This window comes from Hippocampus bargibanti, linkage group LG09, assembly GCF_051943395.1.
Source record: "Hippocampus bargibanti isolate YZ-2025 linkage group LG09, ASM5194339v1, whole genome shotgun sequence".
Lineage (NCBI taxonomy): Eukaryota > Metazoa > Chordata > Actinopteri > Syngnathiformes > Syngnathidae > Hippocampus > Hippocampus bargibanti.
In genome coordinates, this window is record NC_142742.1 from 4,577,678 (window position 1) to 4,597,925 (window position 20,248).

Genomic DNA, 20,248 nt, shown 5'->3' on the forward strand with positions numbered 1-20,248 from the left:
ATAGATACGTTAATAATAATACAGTACATTTAATTTCTAAGCGCCTTTCAAAACTCTCAAGGTCACTTTACAATCAATAGATTAGTTTTGCGGCGAGTGAGCAGCGGCAGCCACACGCACCAGCGTTCGCTCAACCAGGGAGTAACTCAAACAGATAGAAAGCTAGCTAGCTAGATAATAGATAGCTAATAGCTAGCTAGCTATATAGCTAATCTAGAGCTAGGTAGGTAGTTAGCTAGCCAAACAGATAGCTATAAAGATCATAGATAGCCAGCATACAGATAGCAAGTAGATAACAAGTTAGATAGCTAGCAGCTAGATAGCAAGAAAAAAAATACTTTCAAGTATAACACCCAGCAATATTGAATACATTTCAAGTTTATCAGCAATAGGGGAAAAAGGCACAGTTTGTTGAAAATCTCACCACATAATGGTAGCTAGCTAGATAACTAGCAAGCTAACTCGTAAGAGATAGATACAGTAAAGTCTCGTTATATCGATATCGGATATATCGATAGTCCCGGTTATATCGATACTATTTCTATGCACGCACGGAGAAAATTACATGCAAACAGGGTCGGATATATCGATAGTCCCGGTTATATTGATATTTTTTCGGACTCCCTTGAATATCGATATAACGAGACTTTACTGTATTTACTGAATTTAACCATTTTGAAACATAACACACCACGCTTGCAATAATCATGTCTGTCCACCAGAGGGAAGTATTACGCTTTGTATCTGTTATCTTTACTTTCCCCGCTCCCCAAATAGAAAACACCCCAAACACTGCCCTGATAATCCAATATAAACTAGCAAATACTCATTTTTCTGCATCCGAGTTCGTCAGTTTTTAGTCATAATCGCATTCTAGGGTGGAAAAAATGTCCCAGCCAATAGTTAGTTTCAACCAGCTTAGAAAAAAAAAAAAAAAACACACCACCCTGATCATTTAACACCAAATTTTAGCACTTTATCTCCATCTATCCGAGCCAGACACTGATCTCATTCATCAAAGTCAGCGAAACCACTTGAGAGCCACATCAAAACTAAAGTTTCATGTTTCCATGGCAAACGACAAAACACCACACGGGGGCCAAGACGCTAACGGCAAAAATTGTCAATTGTGTGTCACAATGTTCTCATTTTGTGTCTTGTGGGATAAACACAAAGCCTTTAAATATAATGTATCCGGCCTGATGTCATCCGTAAACAGCATTACAAAATGGAATCTTTTGGACATAAATGACGACCAATGATGATGATAATGTTCTTTCTGGTCAATTATTTTCTGAAAATAATAATTTCCTCCCCAAAAAATAACCGAAAGTGACATTGGGGAAAACGGCTATTTCCCCAAAAATAATAATAATAATGATAATACATTTTATTTCAAGTGCCTTTTAAATCTCTCAATGGCACTTTACAGTCACAGACAAGCATAGATACATACAATAATAAATAAAATACAATTATAAATAGAATACAATAAATAAAATACAATTATAAATGGAAACAAGAGATAGAGCTACACAGAAAATGCCATTTTAAATATTTGTGTTTTCTTGGTTGAAAGTGTCACCGCAATCACATAATCTAATGTTATGACTATGTACATGTGTGTGAGATATATATATATATATATATATATATATAAAGCCATCAACGACCATCACAAAGGTACATAAAACGACTTTATTATACAATGCAGTGTATTTCTTTCATTACAATACAATACAATATTATTTATATTATTTGTTATACATAGAATAAGGTATATTGTTTGTAGTTTTAAGTTAGGTTTTAAGGCTTATTTGAAAATATATAATATGATATATATTTTATGTAATATTTAATATTTTATATATAATATTATTATATATTTTATAGGTGTGTTTTCAGATGGGATTTGAAGGTGGGAAGAGAATCGATGTTACGAATGTTTGGAAGGAAGTGAGTTCCAGAGTTTGGGCACAGAGCAGCTGAAAGCTCTGTCCCCCATTGTGCCGAGATGGGCACACAGAGGTGGAGGAGAGGGAACGAGAGGGAATAGAAATTTGAAGGTGAGATAGGTATGGGGGGAGGGGGCAAGGTTATGGATAGCTTTAAATGTCGCCATCTGGCCTGGGAACGCCTTGGGATCCACCTGGAAGAGCCGGAAGAAGTGACTGGGGAGAAGGAAATTTGAGCTTCTCTCCTAAAGCTGCTGACCCCGCGACCGACCTCTGATAATCGGCAGATGATGTAAGTATGGATTCTTTCCAATTTTTAGTCCTCCAAGGAAGTTCCATTTTTACCCTGCTCACCAGGGGGACCCGGGGATCCCGCCTCGCCGACCCAGGCCACACGCAGCTCAGGCCTGTCTCCATGTGGCTGAGAGGATGTTTATGTATTCCAGAATTTTGGGAGGAGGAGGAGCGTAGGGCGGCGTGGGTCTGAGATGCTAGCCAAGTGAAACGGCGTGCCGGGTAGGTCTCCGATAGCAACGCTTCGTCGTATGTTCTTGTGCAAAAAATGGAACTGCACACATCATCATCATCATCATCATACATTTCATTTCTAAGCACCTTTCAAAACTCTCGAGGTCACTTTACAGTCAGAGGATGTTTTTTTTTCTGTGGGTGAGCAGCGACAGCCACACGCGGCAGCGTTCACTCAATCCGGAAGTAACTCAAATAGATAGAAAGCTAGCTCTTTATCTAGTTAATACATAGCTAGATAGACCAATAGCTAATAGATAGCAAGCTAGATAGCCAGCTCACATGGAAGAATCCATGAGGTTCAGGCGCCAAGAACGAAATGCGGGTAAGCTCCATTGAAAAGCAGCAATCAGTGTCCATCTTTCAGCTCATCTGTTACAAAACTGCCGTTATATGCTATCCATTAGCACATGTAGCTGACTATTAGCTATATGGCTGTCTAGCTAGTTAGCTAGCTGTCGAGCTGGCTATCTGCTATCTATTGGCTATCTGTCTAGCTAGCTAGCTAGCTATGTAGCTGGTTATTTATTAGCTATATAGCTATCTAGCTAGTTAGCTAACTGTCCAGCCAGCTAGCTATATAGTTGGCTATTTATTAGCTATATGCCATCTACATAGTTAGCTAACTGTCCAGCTGGCTATCTGTTAGCTAACTGGCTCACTTTCTATCTATTTGAGTGACTTCCGGGTTGAGTGAACGCTGGCCCGTGTGGCTGCCGCTTCTCACCTGCAGAAAAAAACGATCCTGTGGCTGTAAAGTGACCTTGAGAGTTTTGTAAGGCGCTTAGAAATGAAAATATTATTATTATTATTATTATTATTATTATTCGTCCTGCTAGCGCACTTGGACTCTGCGTAGCGTCAGACGTCTTCCATCAAAGAGTTCGTCATCTTTTTTGGGTTTTTTTCCCTGAAACTGTCTGAATTCTCCAAGTCACTTGTAGCAACCCTCACCCCCCCACCCACCCCCACCGCCATTTTTGTGGTATACCCCACGAGGAAAACGTGACTCATAACTCGGAACAGGCGTACTCATGTCGGAGATGTTTCACTTCTGCTTTTTTTCCACAACCGTCTTGTTGTTGTCCTTCCCTACGGACCTCCCTCGCAACCCGCAATCCCCATCCACATTAACCGAGCTTGTTGAAATCAAAGTGGATGGTCTCAAATAGTGATGGGAATTCCGGCTCTTTTGGCTCAGCTCACTAAAAAGATCCAGCTTTTAATTACTCATTTAAAAAATACACTGAACAGTGGGACCTTGGCTTACGCACTTAATTGGTTCCCAGACAGAATGTGTAAGGGGAAAAGTGTGTATCCCAAAAAATAATTTCCCATAGGAAACCATTAAAATGAAAATAATCCGTTCCCATGTCTCCATAAAATATATTATATATAAAATATATATAATAAAATATAAAATATTACATAAAATATATATTATTATATATTTTCAAATAAACCTTAAAACAGTACAGTCTTGTTTATAGAACGGTTTTTGCACATCTACATTTGCACAGTATACATTTTTACACATTGACATTTTTATTTTGTTATGCTTAGAATATCTTGTTTTCTATCCTTTCACTCCCACCCCAACCCCATCCCTCTTCAATTGCTGCTGTGGACTGCAAATTTCCCCATTGCGGGACGAATAAAGGGATTCTGATTCTGATTCTGAAAACTGCAAACAATATACCTTATTCTATGTAATAAGGTATAAATGTGCTATTGTATTGTAATGAAAGAAATACACTGCATTGTATAATAAAGTCGTTTTATGTACCTTTGTGATGGTCGTTGATGGCTTTATATATATATATATATATATATATATATATATATATATATATATATATATATATATATATATATATATATATATATATCTCACACACATGTACATAGTCATAACATTAGATTATGTGATTGCGGTGACACTTTCAACCAAGAAAACACAAATATCAGGGGACCTAATACAGATCCAAGTGGAACACCTACAGTGTATTTTATGTTAAACTTTGAGAGGAAAAAAAGGTCTTGTTTTTAAATATGGAAGCTCTCAGCTTCCATGTTAAAAACTACTTCACCAAACCAAAACACTCAGCAAAGGATTCCGTAACTTAGCACGGGATTGCCTCGGGTGACTCACTACAGTATTGGCCAAGCAAAGCGCGAGACAGACACAAACATAAAGTACACACACACACTTGTAGACGCTCTCACAGCTGCACGGCCTTGCCGTGTTATCATACGGTTGCGCTTGAATGGCTGCAGAAACAAAAGCAGCTGCCAGCTAAGGACTGTCATAAACACAGAATGGACACTTCCCTGGAAAGTGTTCATGGAGCAGTCAGGAATTCGCCGAAGCCGAACGAAACCTTCTGTGGCGGATGGGCTGGACGATTGGGGAGGGCAAGGGCAAGCTACCGTGTCGGAGTTATTGGAGGTTTGAGCCTGCGAGTGGGTAATTCAATCGTAAAATATGATATTTGGCGCCATTATCGGCTCGGAACGGTGGAACGGAATGATTTTATAGCCGCTGAACATGGTCTCACAACTCTGTATCATGTGCAATTCATGCTATATGAGCAGTCAAACCCCATAGAGATAAATAACACACAAATGCACCCTGTAGCAAGGACCACAAGGTAGCAGAAAGGATACAATGGGGCGGGGCTATGGTTATCCTTCATAATGTAGCGAGCTCGATGGCAGCTGAAACGATCCAACGGGGGTCTACTACAAGGTGTATCCAATTATTTTTTTGGCCTGGTTTTATGAGCCTCCTGAGCATTGTACATGCTCATAATTGTTTTTTTTTTTTTAAGAAATCTTTTTCGGTAGGGTAATACAGTACTTGGTGGCAAAAGTACCCCTCAAGCTTTGATTTTTATCACAACCTTGAGGAGTTTTTCTTTGTCCTTTATGCTTTTTGAAAGAGTTCCATTACTTTGCTATCAATCAGTGGATTTTTAGAGTTCTCTTTGAAATGGGATCTTTAAAAATATATTAAAAAAGGTTTCAAACGCATTTCGTTCTTCTTCTCTGTACTAATGGCTTAACTGAATAGCAGATATGTCCGTTCCAAAATAATTTATCTTATCTACAGGACAACATCTCTCCACCACACCATTTTATGGCTGAACTGAATCCTGAGAAGTGAACTGATTAAGCCCTAGCCACTATTTAAATATACAGTTTAAAAACTATCGAGATACAGTGGGACCTCGACTTACGAACATCTCTTCAAATTTTCAAGTTACGAACCACGTCAACAGGAGAACTTTGGCCACTTATTACGAAAGAAATTTCATGACACGAAAGGTAAAAATACAGTATAAAGGGCTTATATAAACTCCGAGGATCCTGAACGCAACATACGCATAGCGGGACTGCCATTGGATATTACCGAGCATCATCCTGGAATCTCATTGGCTAAGGGTGACTTCCACCTGTAAGTATCAACGATGGAGATTCGGCGTCCTCCTCATTCGCCCAGGAGTTGTTCCAGTATTGATATTATTCAGAAAACATGTTCACCAGTCGGGCTATTGCTCATAATAATAATAATAATAATAATAATAATCTTATTTTCCTTTTGGCTTTTCCCTTCAAGGGGTCGCCACGGCGAATCAGTGTCCTCCATCTTCAGAGGTTTGATTCGCATGTTTGTTTTGGCCAAGCTTTTACGTCGGATGCCCTTCCTGATACAACCGTCTGTATTAATCCGTGCTTGGGACCGGCACAAGAAGACACTGGGTTGTGTCCCTCTGTGGCTACAGAACAAGCAACTCCATGAACTTAATAAAGATGAAGATGCTCAGAAAAAGTTTCAGCACCTAAAAAAATGATACAAACTCAATAATAATAATAATAATAATAATAATAATAATAATAATAATTCTCATTATAAATTTCGTTTATAAACGCATTTTAAGCTGTCAACGACACTACGTCCACTCAACCCGGAAGTAACACACCCACACGCCCACATTACGATGCTGATGTTTACCTTAGCCATTTTCGAAAGGCTTGTTTAAAAGCCGATAAAAGCAAAACGCCAGTCAAAAACCACTTCCGGGAAAGAACGTGGACAAAAGAAGGGGGGGGGGTGATGAGGCCGCAATTAAAATAATCATTGTTCAGCCTAACTACAAAATACAGATTCAAATCAAATGTTATGGAAGAAATCATCCCAACAAAATAAATACACGAACAAAGCCTTTGTACTTCACAACTTTCCACCAATGATGAGCACAAACACAGCCACTCCCCCCGCCAAAACATGGCTGCGTACGTCTAATGAAAGACCGTGTGTAAACGCGTGTGGGCGTGCGTGTATTCGTGTGTCAACCTGCTGCCGGCGCTTCGTCGGAACCGACTGACGCTCACTCACTCAGTGGCAGTCAGTCCGACGAGAAGACTCCTGTCACGCTTCACGAGAGTCAACCGACTGTGGACGGTAAAAGACACAAAGCGAGGACATGTTGGACACGACGAGGTAGTTTTTTTGGGGGGGAGGATACGACCACGACGGGACGTGAACGTTTCAAAGCACACGAGCCGGTGAGTAAATAATGTGGACGTGTACTTGTCAGCTGTGTAAAATACAGACTGTTTTTTTTCCTGTTTTTACTCGTGTTCGAAGTAGTTTCCATGAATGCAGTAATTTCAAGTACCGTTTTCCTTCTCGCTATCGCAACACGTGTGTTCATGTGCAGGTAGCCAATTAACACATTCACTGCAAGACGATGTGCAAAAATGTGTCCATTGCAGTGCCTGTTTTTTTCCCCATGTTCACTCAAATTGCAGGAACACAGAATACAGTGATACCTTGGCTTACGAACTTTAATTGGTTCCCAGACAGAGTGTGTAAGGCGAAAAGTATGTATCCCAAACATTAATTTCCCATAGGAAACCATTAAAATGAGAATAATCTGTTCCCAGGTCCCCATAAAACATAATTTTCTACTTTCTAATTTTCTAAGGCTTAAAACTACACAAAATATACCTTATTTTACATATAATAAATGTGCTATGGTATTATAATTAAAGAAATAAACTGTACTGTATAATAAAGTAATTTTATTTACCTTTGTGATGGTCGTTGATGGCTTGATGGAATGGAGTGGCCGGTTTCATCAGCATTAAACACTTGATGAGGAACGTAGCCTTCTTCTTTCACCATCTTGAGGAATGATCCCTTGTAGGTGCTTTGTCTGCGATAATTTGTCTCCATGTTGTCCATTGTCGGGGGAAAAAGGACCAAACCAATTTAACATAAAAAGGCTTCAATTTTTGTCATCAGCACACAAAAACTGAATTTGTATTTCTTAATTTTTTGACATAACATTCCATTCCATTTTTGTTCTTTTGGCTTCAAGATGGCGCCACGAGAGTGGCTGCCTTTTCAGCAGCAGCTGTATAATTTGTTTTTCTACTTCTTTCATTCCTTTCTTCTTCCTTTCATGACTTTGCTGCTGTGAAATGTAAATCTTTCCACTGCGATACTAATGAAGATAAATCCAATTCAATCCAAGTAGCCCTGAAATTTCTCTCAAAAGAAATGTTGAATGTTGACAAAATCCAAAGGACAACCTTCAGATGGACACGTTGGTCTCTGTGAAAGATTAAATTTGTTCATCTGTTTTTTTTTTTTTTTTTTGTTTGTTTTGTTTTGGCTGTGCTTAGCCCAGAGGCTTCTTATCTGACCCGTGTTCCCATCTGTGAGGTCCAACTAACCCACTTAAGAAAAGAAAAAAATGATTGTCTCTTCCCTGGAAAGAGTTTCGGGGCAGGGCTTAATTTGCTTTGCTACGCTATAAAAGATAAGCTTCTATCTTGCTCTGTATTTCTTTGACTTGCAACATCAACGTCTGCTGTTAGGTTGCACACTAGACGTCCTTTATTTATGCCATTGACAACATTGGATAAACCCATTGTTCCACTGAATAAAATCTCGGCTCAGTGACTTTAAATGCGCTTTACTTTGGAGTCAGACAATCCTCCATGAAACGTCTCCAATTGGTCCAGGATGCTGCTGCTCGCCTCTTGACTGGTACTCGTAAGAGGGAGCATATAACTCCTACTCGGGCAATCCCTTCACTTGCTCCCTGTACATTTTAGAGTTCTTTTCAAGATCTTATTGTTTGTCTTCTGTAATGCTCTTTACTTTGGAGTCAGCTAATCCTCCATGAAGCGTCTCCAGCTGGTCCAGAATGCTGCTGCTTGTCTTGACTGACACTCGTAAGAGGGAGCATATAACTCCTACTCTGGCATCCCTTCACTGGCTCTATATATATATATTTTAGAGTTCTTTTCAAGCTCTTATTGTCTTCTGTAATACTCTTTACTTTGGAGTCAGCCAATCCTCCATGAAGCGTCTCCTGCTGGTCCAGAATCCTTCTGCTTGTATTGACTGGTACTCGTAAGAGGGAGCATATAACTCATACTCTGGCATCTCTTCACTGGCTCCATATGTATGCATTTCAGAGTTCGTTTCAAGATCTTATTATTTGTCTTTAAATATTTAAATGGCCTCGTTCCTCCTTACCTCTCCTGACACCTCAAGACTTCTGACCAGACATTATTAGATTTGCCAAAAACCAATCAGGCTCAGAGGGGATCGGGCATTTTCCGTTGCTGGTCCCACTCTCTGGAATGACCTGCCACTGAACATTTGGCATTTTCTGCCCATCTTTAAAACCCGTCTCAAAACTCACCTATACTCTTTGGCATTCGACTCGGCATGATTACGACTTGATCTTGGTTTCACTCCCTGGTGCTTTCTACTATCTTTGTGACTGCTTTATTTCCTGTATATGATACCTGTCCATGTTAAGTGCTTTGCCATATAAATCAATATGTATTGTATTGTCGTGAAATATCTTTTGATCATCGATCACTCAGTATTTTCCATATATATTGCCCAAAAAGATTTTTGGTGCCTGACTAGGTTTTATTCAGTCACGGTTTGCCGATCGCCTTGCTTGCTTTCATGTGTGTCTTATTTGAGATCTCGCAGTGATCTAAATTTGCACACGAGAAGTTTCAACAGTCACACGATTGTTTGTTTGACTGGACTGTTATTTTCCAGAGTTGCCCGGGACGTCACATGCACAGTCAACTTTGCGATTCTGCCACAAGGCCGCTCATAAAAAGCCTCTTTATTCAACTTTTCAGTAGCTCAAAATGCCCTGTAAAAAAAACTCAACTAACCAAACAAAGGAAGTCAGGAAGTCATGAGGGTTTTCTTACTTGTTTGGACAAAATGTAATATTAAAATGGCTGGAAAGCTAATCAAATGTTATTTTCCAGAAGGTTGAATTCTAGCCTGGATAAGCAATTGTACTTTTGTTTTTCAGCACCGCTTTGAGGCAATAAAATATAAATGCGTTGCTTTGGATGCCAGGAGGAAGGGGAAAAAATGTTTTTACAAGACTGACTGAAAGCAAGAGAGATTTGTGCACGAGTCCCCAAGTGTAGCTTTGGAATGATACATTGTAAAACTGCTTCAAAAAAACAACGACATTTTTTTTGGGTCAGGCGGTCATACCGCACCTTTAGTCAGAAAGAAGGAGAATTGTTCCTGGGAATGACATGACTTAAGAAGGCAGTTACTGTATTTTGTTGATGAAAATGAGACACGCTGGAGCTGTGGAGCGTAAGCACGTTGCAAAACAGAAACCTGGCTGGCCACCACCGAAATGTAAATCTTGACTCTCCAGCATACCCCGCCCACATTTGTATGCACTGCGTCGAGGGCCGCCCAAAGAAGTGACAGCCCTCAATTTCATACAAAATTCCCTGAGCCTCAGACCACCTTCCTCGGTCCACGTTGAACAAGATCAAAACATGAGCAGAGCGGCCACACGAGTGTCCAAAACCTAAGCATGTTACATGATGTTATAAATAAATAAATGAATGAATAAATGAATAAACACATAAACAAAAATGTACATCAATTCATACACAAATAAACAAATCAATTAAAACACACATCAATAAATAACCAAATAAGCACACAAATAAACCAATAAATAAATAAACTTGTAAATACGTAAATAAATAAAGAGGTAAATAAATAATTAAATACCTGTGTATATATAAACACATACATAAATGTATATGAAACAGATATGTAAATAAACAGATATATAACTACATAAATATATAGTGTAAATAAATACTTAGATGAACAGATAAATAAAAAACTTAATGAATGAATACATTTAATTAACAATTAGATAAATCAAGACAGAAATATATATGCAAATAACTATATAAATGAACACATGCAAACGTGCAAAAATACACAAACGGGTATATACAACATATATATAAATAAACAGATAAATAACTATATAAATAAATAACTAAATAAATAAAACAATGTAGGTAAAAAATAAATACATGTATAAATAAACAAAAATACATCAACAAATATATATATATATATATATAAAACAGATAAATGAATAAATATATACAGTAACAAATAAACAAACCAAGAAAATAAATAAATAAATACACATGTAACACATGTAAACAACACATGTAAATAAACAAAAATACATAAACAGATATAAAACAGATATATAAATAACTGCATAAGTAAATACATACACAAATAACTACATAAATAAATACATATACAAATAACTACATAAATAAACTGATAAATACATACAGAAATAAATAAACAAACTAATACAGTAACAAATAAACATACCAAGTAATAAATAAATAAATAAATAAATACATCGTACATATATTTTTTTACTTTGTTATTTCCAGGTTGAGTGAATGCTGGCGCATGTGGCTGCCGCTGCTCACCCGCAGAGAAAAATATGCTGTGCCTGTCAAGTGTCCTTGAGAGTTTTGAAAGGCGCTTATAAATCAAATATATTATTACACAAATAAATACATAAATAAATAAACAGATGAATACATCCACAAATAAATACAGTAAAGTCTCGTTATATCGATATCGGATATATCGATAGTCCCGGTTATATCGATACTATTTCTATGCCCGCACGGAGAAAATTACATGCAAACAGGGTCGGATATATCGATAGTCCCGGTTATATCGATATTTTTTCGGACTCCCTTGAATATCGATATAACGAGACTTTACTGTACATAAATATAGACAGTAACAAATAAACAAACAAGAAACAAGAAAAACAAACAAATAAATAAACACATACATCAACATATATAAAACAGATATATAAATAAATACTGTACATGAATAAATACATACACAAATGAATAAATAAATACAGTAAGAAATACCAACCATACCAAGAAAATGAATGAATGAATGAATGAATAAATGAATGAATGAATGAATCGTCTTTCTCTCAAAATAGAACGCAATCAATTTATACCCTTTATTTGATTTTAGCACATACGTAATTAAATTGCATTCGGAATGCTGTGATGCTACCTCCCCCCCACCAGCTTCTTCTATCTTGCTTCCTTCCATGGAAGCTAATGATTTTGAAGCGGCAAGATGCAACAATGTCTTTTAGGGCTAGCTGCTGCCCCCCGCCCCATACAAATAAAATATCCTCTTTTTGGCCAAGCCAAGAAGCAAGCACGAGCGGTCCCTTTTGGCCGTACACTCTGTACACTCGGGAGTTAATGCCGCGCTTTTTCTTACTGGGTGATAATCGTCTGTGAAATTTATGTACGTTTTTTTGGCCTCCGCGCCGGCAATGAGGCCCACTCAGTCCGTCTAACATTATGTAAGGCGGCTCAGAGTCGAGGCACACACTTGGCATCATACTTGGTTACATCTTACTGCCCGGAAGCTTCTGTCTGTCGTCTTTTTTTTTTCTTTCTTTGTGTTCTCATGCTTCAGTGGGCTACCTGAGGGGGCGGGGGTGGGAGACGCTTGCCTTTGCCTGGTGACAGCTTGCGGGTAGATGAAGAGCAGGAGGGTTTCTGATTTAAAGTGTCTTTCACATTGGATTGCAATTAAAAAAAAAATAAAAAAAAAATCCAAACTAGGGCGCGGAAAATCCTACTGGACCCTCCGCACCCTGCCCACCACCTTTTCCAGCTACTCCCCTCAGGCAGGCGCTACCGATCCATGCGCACCAAATCCAGCAGACATTTAAACAGCTTCTTCCCCCAAGCCATTAACTCTTTGAACTCTTTCAACAGTAGCCAAAATGGAACTGTATAGTGCCACTTAGCAGTTTTTTTGACAACGATACTCGTGCAGCGTGTTCTACCGGAAACAAATTCCTTGTGTGTTCTACATACTTGGCAATAAAGATGATTCTGACTCTGATTCTGATTCTGAAATCTGGTGCAATTTATACACCGGAAAATACGGTACATTATTTTTTTTTAAATTTAGATCTTGTATTTTAATTATATTTAATGCCGGACAATTTTTCTTTCTTAAAAATCCACTCTGAAAGAACTGCTGTTGTTGTTTTAGGGGGGTCTGGAACGGATTAATGGGATTTCAATTCATCTGAATGGGGAATATAGATTTGATATGTAATTGGAAAATGTTCATATATGGTTATCCAGTGATACCCTGGCTTACGAACTTAATTGGTTGCCAGACAGTGTGTAAGGCGAAAAGTATGTATCCCAAACATTAATTTCCCATAGGAAACCATTAAAATGAGAATAATCCGTTCCCAGGTCCCCATAAAACATAATTTTGTACTTTCTAATTTTTGAAGCCTTAAAACTACACAAAATATACCTTATTTTATGTATAATAAATGTGCTACTGTATTGTGATTAAAGAAATAAACCGTACTGTATAATAAAGTCATTTTATTTACCTTTGTGATGGTCGTTGATGGCCTTCTTCTTCCACCATCTTGAGAAATGATTCCTTGTAATCTTGGGCAGCTTTATCGTTCGAAGTGGCTGCCTCACCATGACGAATGACACTATAAATCCCTGTACGACACTTAAAGTTCTCGAACCATCCGTGGTTAGCCTTGAAATCATCAATGGATGACGAACTTCCAGGTTGCCTCTTGACGATACCCGAGTGAAGTTGCCATGCTTTCTCTGCGATAATTTTACCTAGTTCCTCATCAATTGTGTTCTGTTTAGCTGGGTTGAAAGCTGTGTGCAGATGGCTTGTGCAGGTTATTAGTGGAGCCCGATTGATGGGATATTTTAACCTTGCAGTCTACTCTCTAGCTTTGAACTATCAATAAAGTTGAAACGAGTCCAAATGTCACTATTTTCTATCCATTTTCTCACTCTCTCTCTGTCGTCTGCCTATCTTTTTTTATTTGCAGCTCTGTGTTTCTGTACCCCCCTCCCCTCACTGCTGCGTTCTTGACCAATCACGTGTGGCTTTAACCGAGGACTGGGGGTGGGGAATAGTGGACAAAAAAAGTCGGCTGCCATTTCCTTGTTAGGAGAACGGGCTCGTGTCAGGTACAAGCCAGAGATTAATCTATTTAGACACCAACATACATTTTTATTTTGTTTTTTAACATTTGTTTTAACAAAATGGCGGCTTGAGGAACAGATACACTTATTTTCATTCCATTATGATTTTGAGGCCAAACAGTTGTTGCTATTAGATCTCGATCACTTAGCTTTACGCGCTATGCCTAAAAAGACTCCCGTTATTCCTTTTTTTGCATTATTCATTTCCAAACTCCAGCAAAATGTTTTGTTTTTCTTCCCAGAAATGCTTTTTAGTCCGGTGCCAAATCTTTTTATGTTCCACTCTGTTCCTTGGAGGTTGACGTCATCCCCCCCGACACAACAATGACCCGCGGCCAACAATAGCGCCCTTCCAGCCTCGACTAGACTCATTTGTTTGTGTATTATTTACCCCTTTCACTCTAGCCTGCTTCTTGCTTCTTTGCTCCAGCCAACTTTATTACTTTTTTTGAAAGGTCGCAGTGATGAAATAAAGCAACTTTGTCATTCTTTTATGCTGTTGTTTATTAGCCTACTTCGAAACAATCCATAGCTTTTTTTGGACACTCCGCACAGTAGTTCAATCCGCGAGGCTACAAATGACAAATTGATTTGTCGTCTGTTCAGAGCGACTGGTGCGGTTTTGGGATGTTTTGCGAGTGTCTCGAGTGTGTGGCTGATCATATCCGCAGATGTCAGGAAAACATACGGATCGAATTAACCCACTTCGTTCCAGCGACGTCGACTTCAGGCTTGTAAAGTTGAGGACTAGACAGACAATTTTATGATGCGTTGCTTCCTGTTTGCAACTGAGGATCTCACATTCCACACTAAACAAATGTCACTAGTCGATTTGGGTGTATTGATAAAAAAATTGACATACCGCTCAAAGCATTTTCTTCAGCATGATATATGCTAACCAGATACCGAGCCGTATTGTGTTTATTTCTGCGTTCGACATTTGGCTCCGGGTATAAGGCAGTTCAACTTTAGGTCCCGTCATAAATATGTTCCCCGATAATTACCATATTTTCCATTGTATAAGGCACACCGGAGTATAAGGCGCACATTCAATAAATGAATAACTTTTCCAAATATAATCTATAAATATATACATTTTCCAAATATAAGACAACACAAACTCTTCTACAGGGGGAAATGAATTTTGTAGCTGCTGACAGTCGTTGCTAGACCTGTTGTGGCTCAATATTACTTCACAAATAAGGCGCACCTGCGTATAAGGCGCAGGGTCATATTTTGAAGAAAATCAAGGCTTTTGGGTGCGCCTTATACAACGGAAAATACATTACAAATGTTTTTTTTGTGTATTTCATATTGTATTTTAATTTTATATAATGCAGGGGAAATTTTCTTGATTAAAAGTCCATTCTGAAAGAACTACTGTTGTTATTTTAGGGGGTCTGGAAGGGATTAGTGGGATTTCAATTCATCTGAATGGGGAATCGGGATTTGGCGAGTTGACAATAACGGTACAATACATCGCAATATCCATCTTCTACTTAAAAATATGTGTTGGATTGATCATGCTCCATGTCACCGTGAAGCACTTTTATTTAATTCTAAGATTACTTGTTGAGACAATACCGCAAGTCCTCAATTTTCATCTCCCCCGTTCTATCGCACCGACGCAGCCTGAGAGCGCACCTTGCCGTCGCCCCCCTGCCGAAGCCCTTCGCCAGCCGACCCGCCGGCTTCTGAGATGAGTGCCAAAGCCACCATCAACAAGGAGGTCTTCCTACCCCACGACGAGAAGATGTTAGCAGCCGTGCAAGTGAAGCGAAAGACCAAAAAGAAAATTCCTTTCCTGGCGACTGGCGGTCAGGGAGACTACATGACCTTCATCTGCCTCTCAGGTCAGACCTTTTGAAATGTCTGCTTTAATTCCCACGCCTATGTCCGCAATCATGAGCTTGTTTTCCTTCACTGATAAAATGACACGCTAAATCAATTAAACGCTGAGCTGTAGGTCAATCCGGATCCGATTAACGCTCAAATTGAATCATTGTTTCGTGACAAATTGGATTAATTTTTGTTTCGCTGCCTGTAAATTGAATCACTCATGCATAGCATTCATCGTTTGAACAGCAAGGGCTTGGTAATTTATTTTTCACAGGATCGTCGAACTTTGAAGTCTTTACAGCTGCGGGTTATTGAAAGATGAACTCTGGAGCGACATCGCTGCTCGTGCCATTCATTTGGTCATGGGTAAAAATCAATACGTTAACCGTGGCGTGCCCCCAAAAAGTGGAACGAGAAAGGTTAAAACCTCTACTTACGAAGAAAATTGGTTCTGGAAGAAATCTCTTAACTAGAAAATTTTGTATGTCAAGACGCATTTTCCATGTAAACGTGCTAATTCGTTCCAAGCCTCACAAAATTCTTTTTGAAATTACTTTCATAACCCACGTTCTTCCCTAGAGGTGTTTAGTAACAAACATGTTGTATGAAGAGACGTTAGTCAGTACTAAAATACACAAAAAGTAGTATTTTCACTAAACTCAACTCAGCGGAAGAATTTTGGTCCAACTGGAGATTCTAGATGGAGAACTGGGTGACTACTGTGCACAACCATAGACACGGCTCTTCCTGACTACCATTGTTTTCTCGTATCCCAGGAAGTCAGTCCCATCTGAGTTCATCATTAGTAGATTTAATCAAACAGGAAGAAATCAACAACACGCTAAACAAAGTCAGCAAGTTGGGAACCTCTGTCTTAGACTATGACTGCTGGAGCAAATGAGTGAACCAGTCATCTAATGGATAGGAGAGGGAGGGGACTTCGAGACTTCCACCTACTGTAAAATTTAAGCCCCCGGGGCGAGACAGTGGCCGAGTTATATAATATGCGCTATATCACAGCTGAAAGAGAACCGCAAACTAAGTGAGGAGCCCGACTGTGGCGATGGCGACATGCTCGAAAGTGCCAGGGCCAGGCACCGCCATTAACGCCGTCCACAATATCCGCGGGCAGTTTGAAAGGGACATTATCAGGTTCAGAAAAGGAGTTTGGAGCCAGTGTATGATGACAAGCGTGTTGTTATGATTTCTTTTTTCAGCAGCAAGAAGACATTGTACTGGTAAAAAATGGGTAGCAGATTTAAACACTCTAGCGCAGTGGTTCTTAACCTTGTTGGAGGCATCGAACCTCACCAATTCCATATGCTCATCACCGAACCCTTCTTTCAATGACTGTGCCCACTAATAGACGAGACTGAGGGGTAGACCTCTGCGGCGGAGGATCTACCAAACCCCTAAGACCGACTCACAGAACCTCTAGGGTTCGATCAAACCCAGTTTAAGAACCAATGCTAGTAGCGTTTCTTTGATGATTTCTATTGACTCAGTCGTAGGATCATGAGAAGTAGCTTCATTTGTCTTGTTCGATATTGGCAAATTTTGAAAAAGTAACGGCACCCTACTGTTGCACATGTCAAGGTTTTGGTGGCCAATGGCGGTTCTTGGTGAAAACATGTTTTCCTGAGAAATTTAGTTGCACATTCTTAACATTATACCGATAGGTGGCTAAAGGTTTTCCTTGGTTACGCAATAAACAAGAGCAGTCAGTGGGATGTTCTCCTGCTTCGTGTTGAACCTTAGGTCATTCCTTCAGTTTCTGAAGCTGCGGAATCATAAAACGATCTGGCCTAGCTCCCAACTTGGAGCGCAAAGTCCTGTGTGAAGTCTGGCTCTCCTCACAGAGCTTATTGTTGTTTGCCCTCCAAGTGACCAGAGTCAGAACAACACTATTGCTCAGCTCAGTTTTATTCAATCCATTTTTCTTTCTTTTTGGCGTCGTCTTTTTCCAAATAAGGCGCACGACTGAACCGCGAGCCCATAAAGCGGCGATAGGACCGAGTCGGCTCGCACGGAATTGTTTCAATGCCCTCACGTCATCATAGGAGTGTTCGCTGGAAAGGAGCCAGCGGCTCAACATGCTCCAAGTCAGTTAGCGAGCATTGTCTTTGATCACCGGACTCCATGCGGTGCCTTACAGCCGGACCTCTGGGCTAAAAGGCTGCGCCGCCCACAGAATGTTTGGCAAGAGATAGACGAGAGGCCCCGTTGAAAAAGATAAGACCCAGTCACCGTTTCGCTGGCGCGCACCAGATGTTGATTCCACGGCATCTTTTGCCACCATACGCTTTTCAAAAGGGCTTTTATCGGATTTGCACTACGCGGGTTCATCGCCTACGGCACAAAATCAAAGCTCATGATCGAAGCGGTCGCACTGAGATAAACGACTCGGCACCTTACGTTTTGGGTCATTGCCGTTTCTGTTGAGGCCTGTGGGTGACACAGCTTCAAAACAGGTTAAGGCTTTCAAACAAATCCAGAACTGGTTAGGGCATTAATTGTACTGTATTTTCCACTCTAAAAGGCACACTGGATTTGTAGGCGCACCTTAAATGAATGGCCTATTTTGTCATTTTTTTTTCATACTTTGGGCGCACCGCATTATAAGACGTAATCTGCAACGCATCCACTAGATGGGTCTACCCTCGAGACAATGCCAACAGAATTATCAAATGTCAATCAACCTTATTTAATAAAGCAACGACACAGTTCACTCTGCGTTCTAAATATGTGTCTAGCAAGGAGCCATTTTGGGAGTGAAACTATTTCCGTCATGACCATACACAAGGTGCATCGGATTTGAAGCTTTTAAGAAAACGGAAGGCCTATATCCTTCTTCGCTCAGTTTAATACACCTCACTCTTTCTTTCATAATGACTCTCTTACATTTGGATGCCATGATTACAGAACTTGTTGATGAGAATGACGTAATACAACTTCTCCACGACACTAAACAACGCATGATTTCGAAAGCAAGCTAATGTGGATAACCTGGAGATTTCCCAGCATCCTCTGCTCAGGTCGCCGCAACTGCGTCACCGGCAAGAAAAATGGAGCATGAAATGACACCATTTTTCGTGGATTGTAATTCCGTGTTCCAGAAATCGGAATTTCCGTGGTAGGGAATCGATCTTTGCAATAATTTAGTGGTAAATACAATTCTGGATCAAGGAATTTCCGTTTGACATAATTCCTGATGAGAGAATACTTACTGTATTCTCACCAGCGCCATCCTCCGCTATCAATTGACATACGCCGCGTTCACAGACGAAAAACGGCGAGGTCAACAAATTGAGGAGGTCTTCGGTTTATGATTGATCTCGCTGCGGGTTTCGTACCGGCTGCTCCATAGACCCTGCTCACCTTATTGCACAAGTAAAAGCTTTCCACCCTCAACTATCTCCGTCAGGGAGTTAATTTTTATGCCAATGTTTTTGCTTCAGGCCACTTGGTAAATAAAATCTGCAGTTCCTCCTCAGCCTCGTGCGTTTCTACCCCACCATTTTTCTGTTTTCATCATCAACCGCGCCGCCCCAGAGCTATTGAATACCTTGTGAGATGGATGGGCTGGGAAACAAACTGGGAAACAAACTTTTCACTCTGCACCACATCGATTAAAGTCTGAATTAAGGAATGTTCACCTCCCCAATAAAAGACATTCAACTTGTTAATGGACGTGCAAAGGAGCCTTCCCACCTGGTGCCGTTGTAACCGCGGCACCAGGCGTGGTCCTCCTGTTCTCCACGTTGACAGAGAACAGGTTGCGTTTCTGGCCTCCTTGTCGGGAATGAACTCTTGAACCGACGTGTTGTGTTACGTGTTGATGGCACCCGGCGGCAGGAAACAATTATTTGCGATGACCACACCGCCACATGGTTTTGATCATGTGTACTTTGACCGTATGTATTGGCTCTGACCTGACAACCAAATTCCCCCCGTACCTGGAAAAATTCATTGGCCTTAGCAAGGCTTGCCCTCTAAATTCTTACTTTCATCTGCACAGTGTGAGCCGAAGTGAAGAATCTCAGAAGAGAAGAATGTGAATAATCGTCGAGGCGAAGAAATGGATGTTCAAAGCAAAGGGAAAGGTGTGATTCCAAATAGAACTTTGTCAGAAGAACATAATTCCAAAATAAAAATCTAGCTTGCACTGGCCTCTAACTAGCTAAGGCTAGCTTGTTAAAACTACCCAAGAATAGCTAGTTAAAGGTAGCTAATGCAAAATAGTTAAACCTAGCTAGTTACTTTCAACAAACTAGCTAGAGGCCAAGTTAAAGCTAGCTTAACTTGCCCTTGCTAGCTTTAACTATCTAGCTTTAGCAAGCTAGAGGCCAGTGCAAGACAACACTGGCTCAGTCTTAACCTATTTGTTAGCTAGTTAAAGCCAGCTATGGCTCACTCGTTAACGCTAAATAGCTAGCTTTAACAAGATGGATGGATAGATTTTCCTTTATTTGTCTCAC

General features: G+C 39.9%; 1 protein-coding gene across 1 annotated transcript in view; it reads left to right on the top strand.

The window, feature by feature from the left end:
• The first annotated feature begins 6,798 nt into the window (after positions 1-6,798).
• stxbp6 (syntaxin binding protein 6 (amisyn)) overlaps positions 6,799-20,248 on the top strand; it is a 37,964-nt gene continuing 24,514 nt past the window's right edge. The window contains exons 1-2 of the mRNA XM_089004840.1: positions 6,799-7,052; positions 15,563-15,784. Coding sequence (XP_088860966.1) covers positions 15,631-15,784 — 154 coding nt within the window. The 5' untranslated portion in view covers positions 6,799-7,052; positions 15,563-15,630. The remainder of the gene's footprint in view (positions 7,053-15,562; positions 15,785-20,248) is intronic.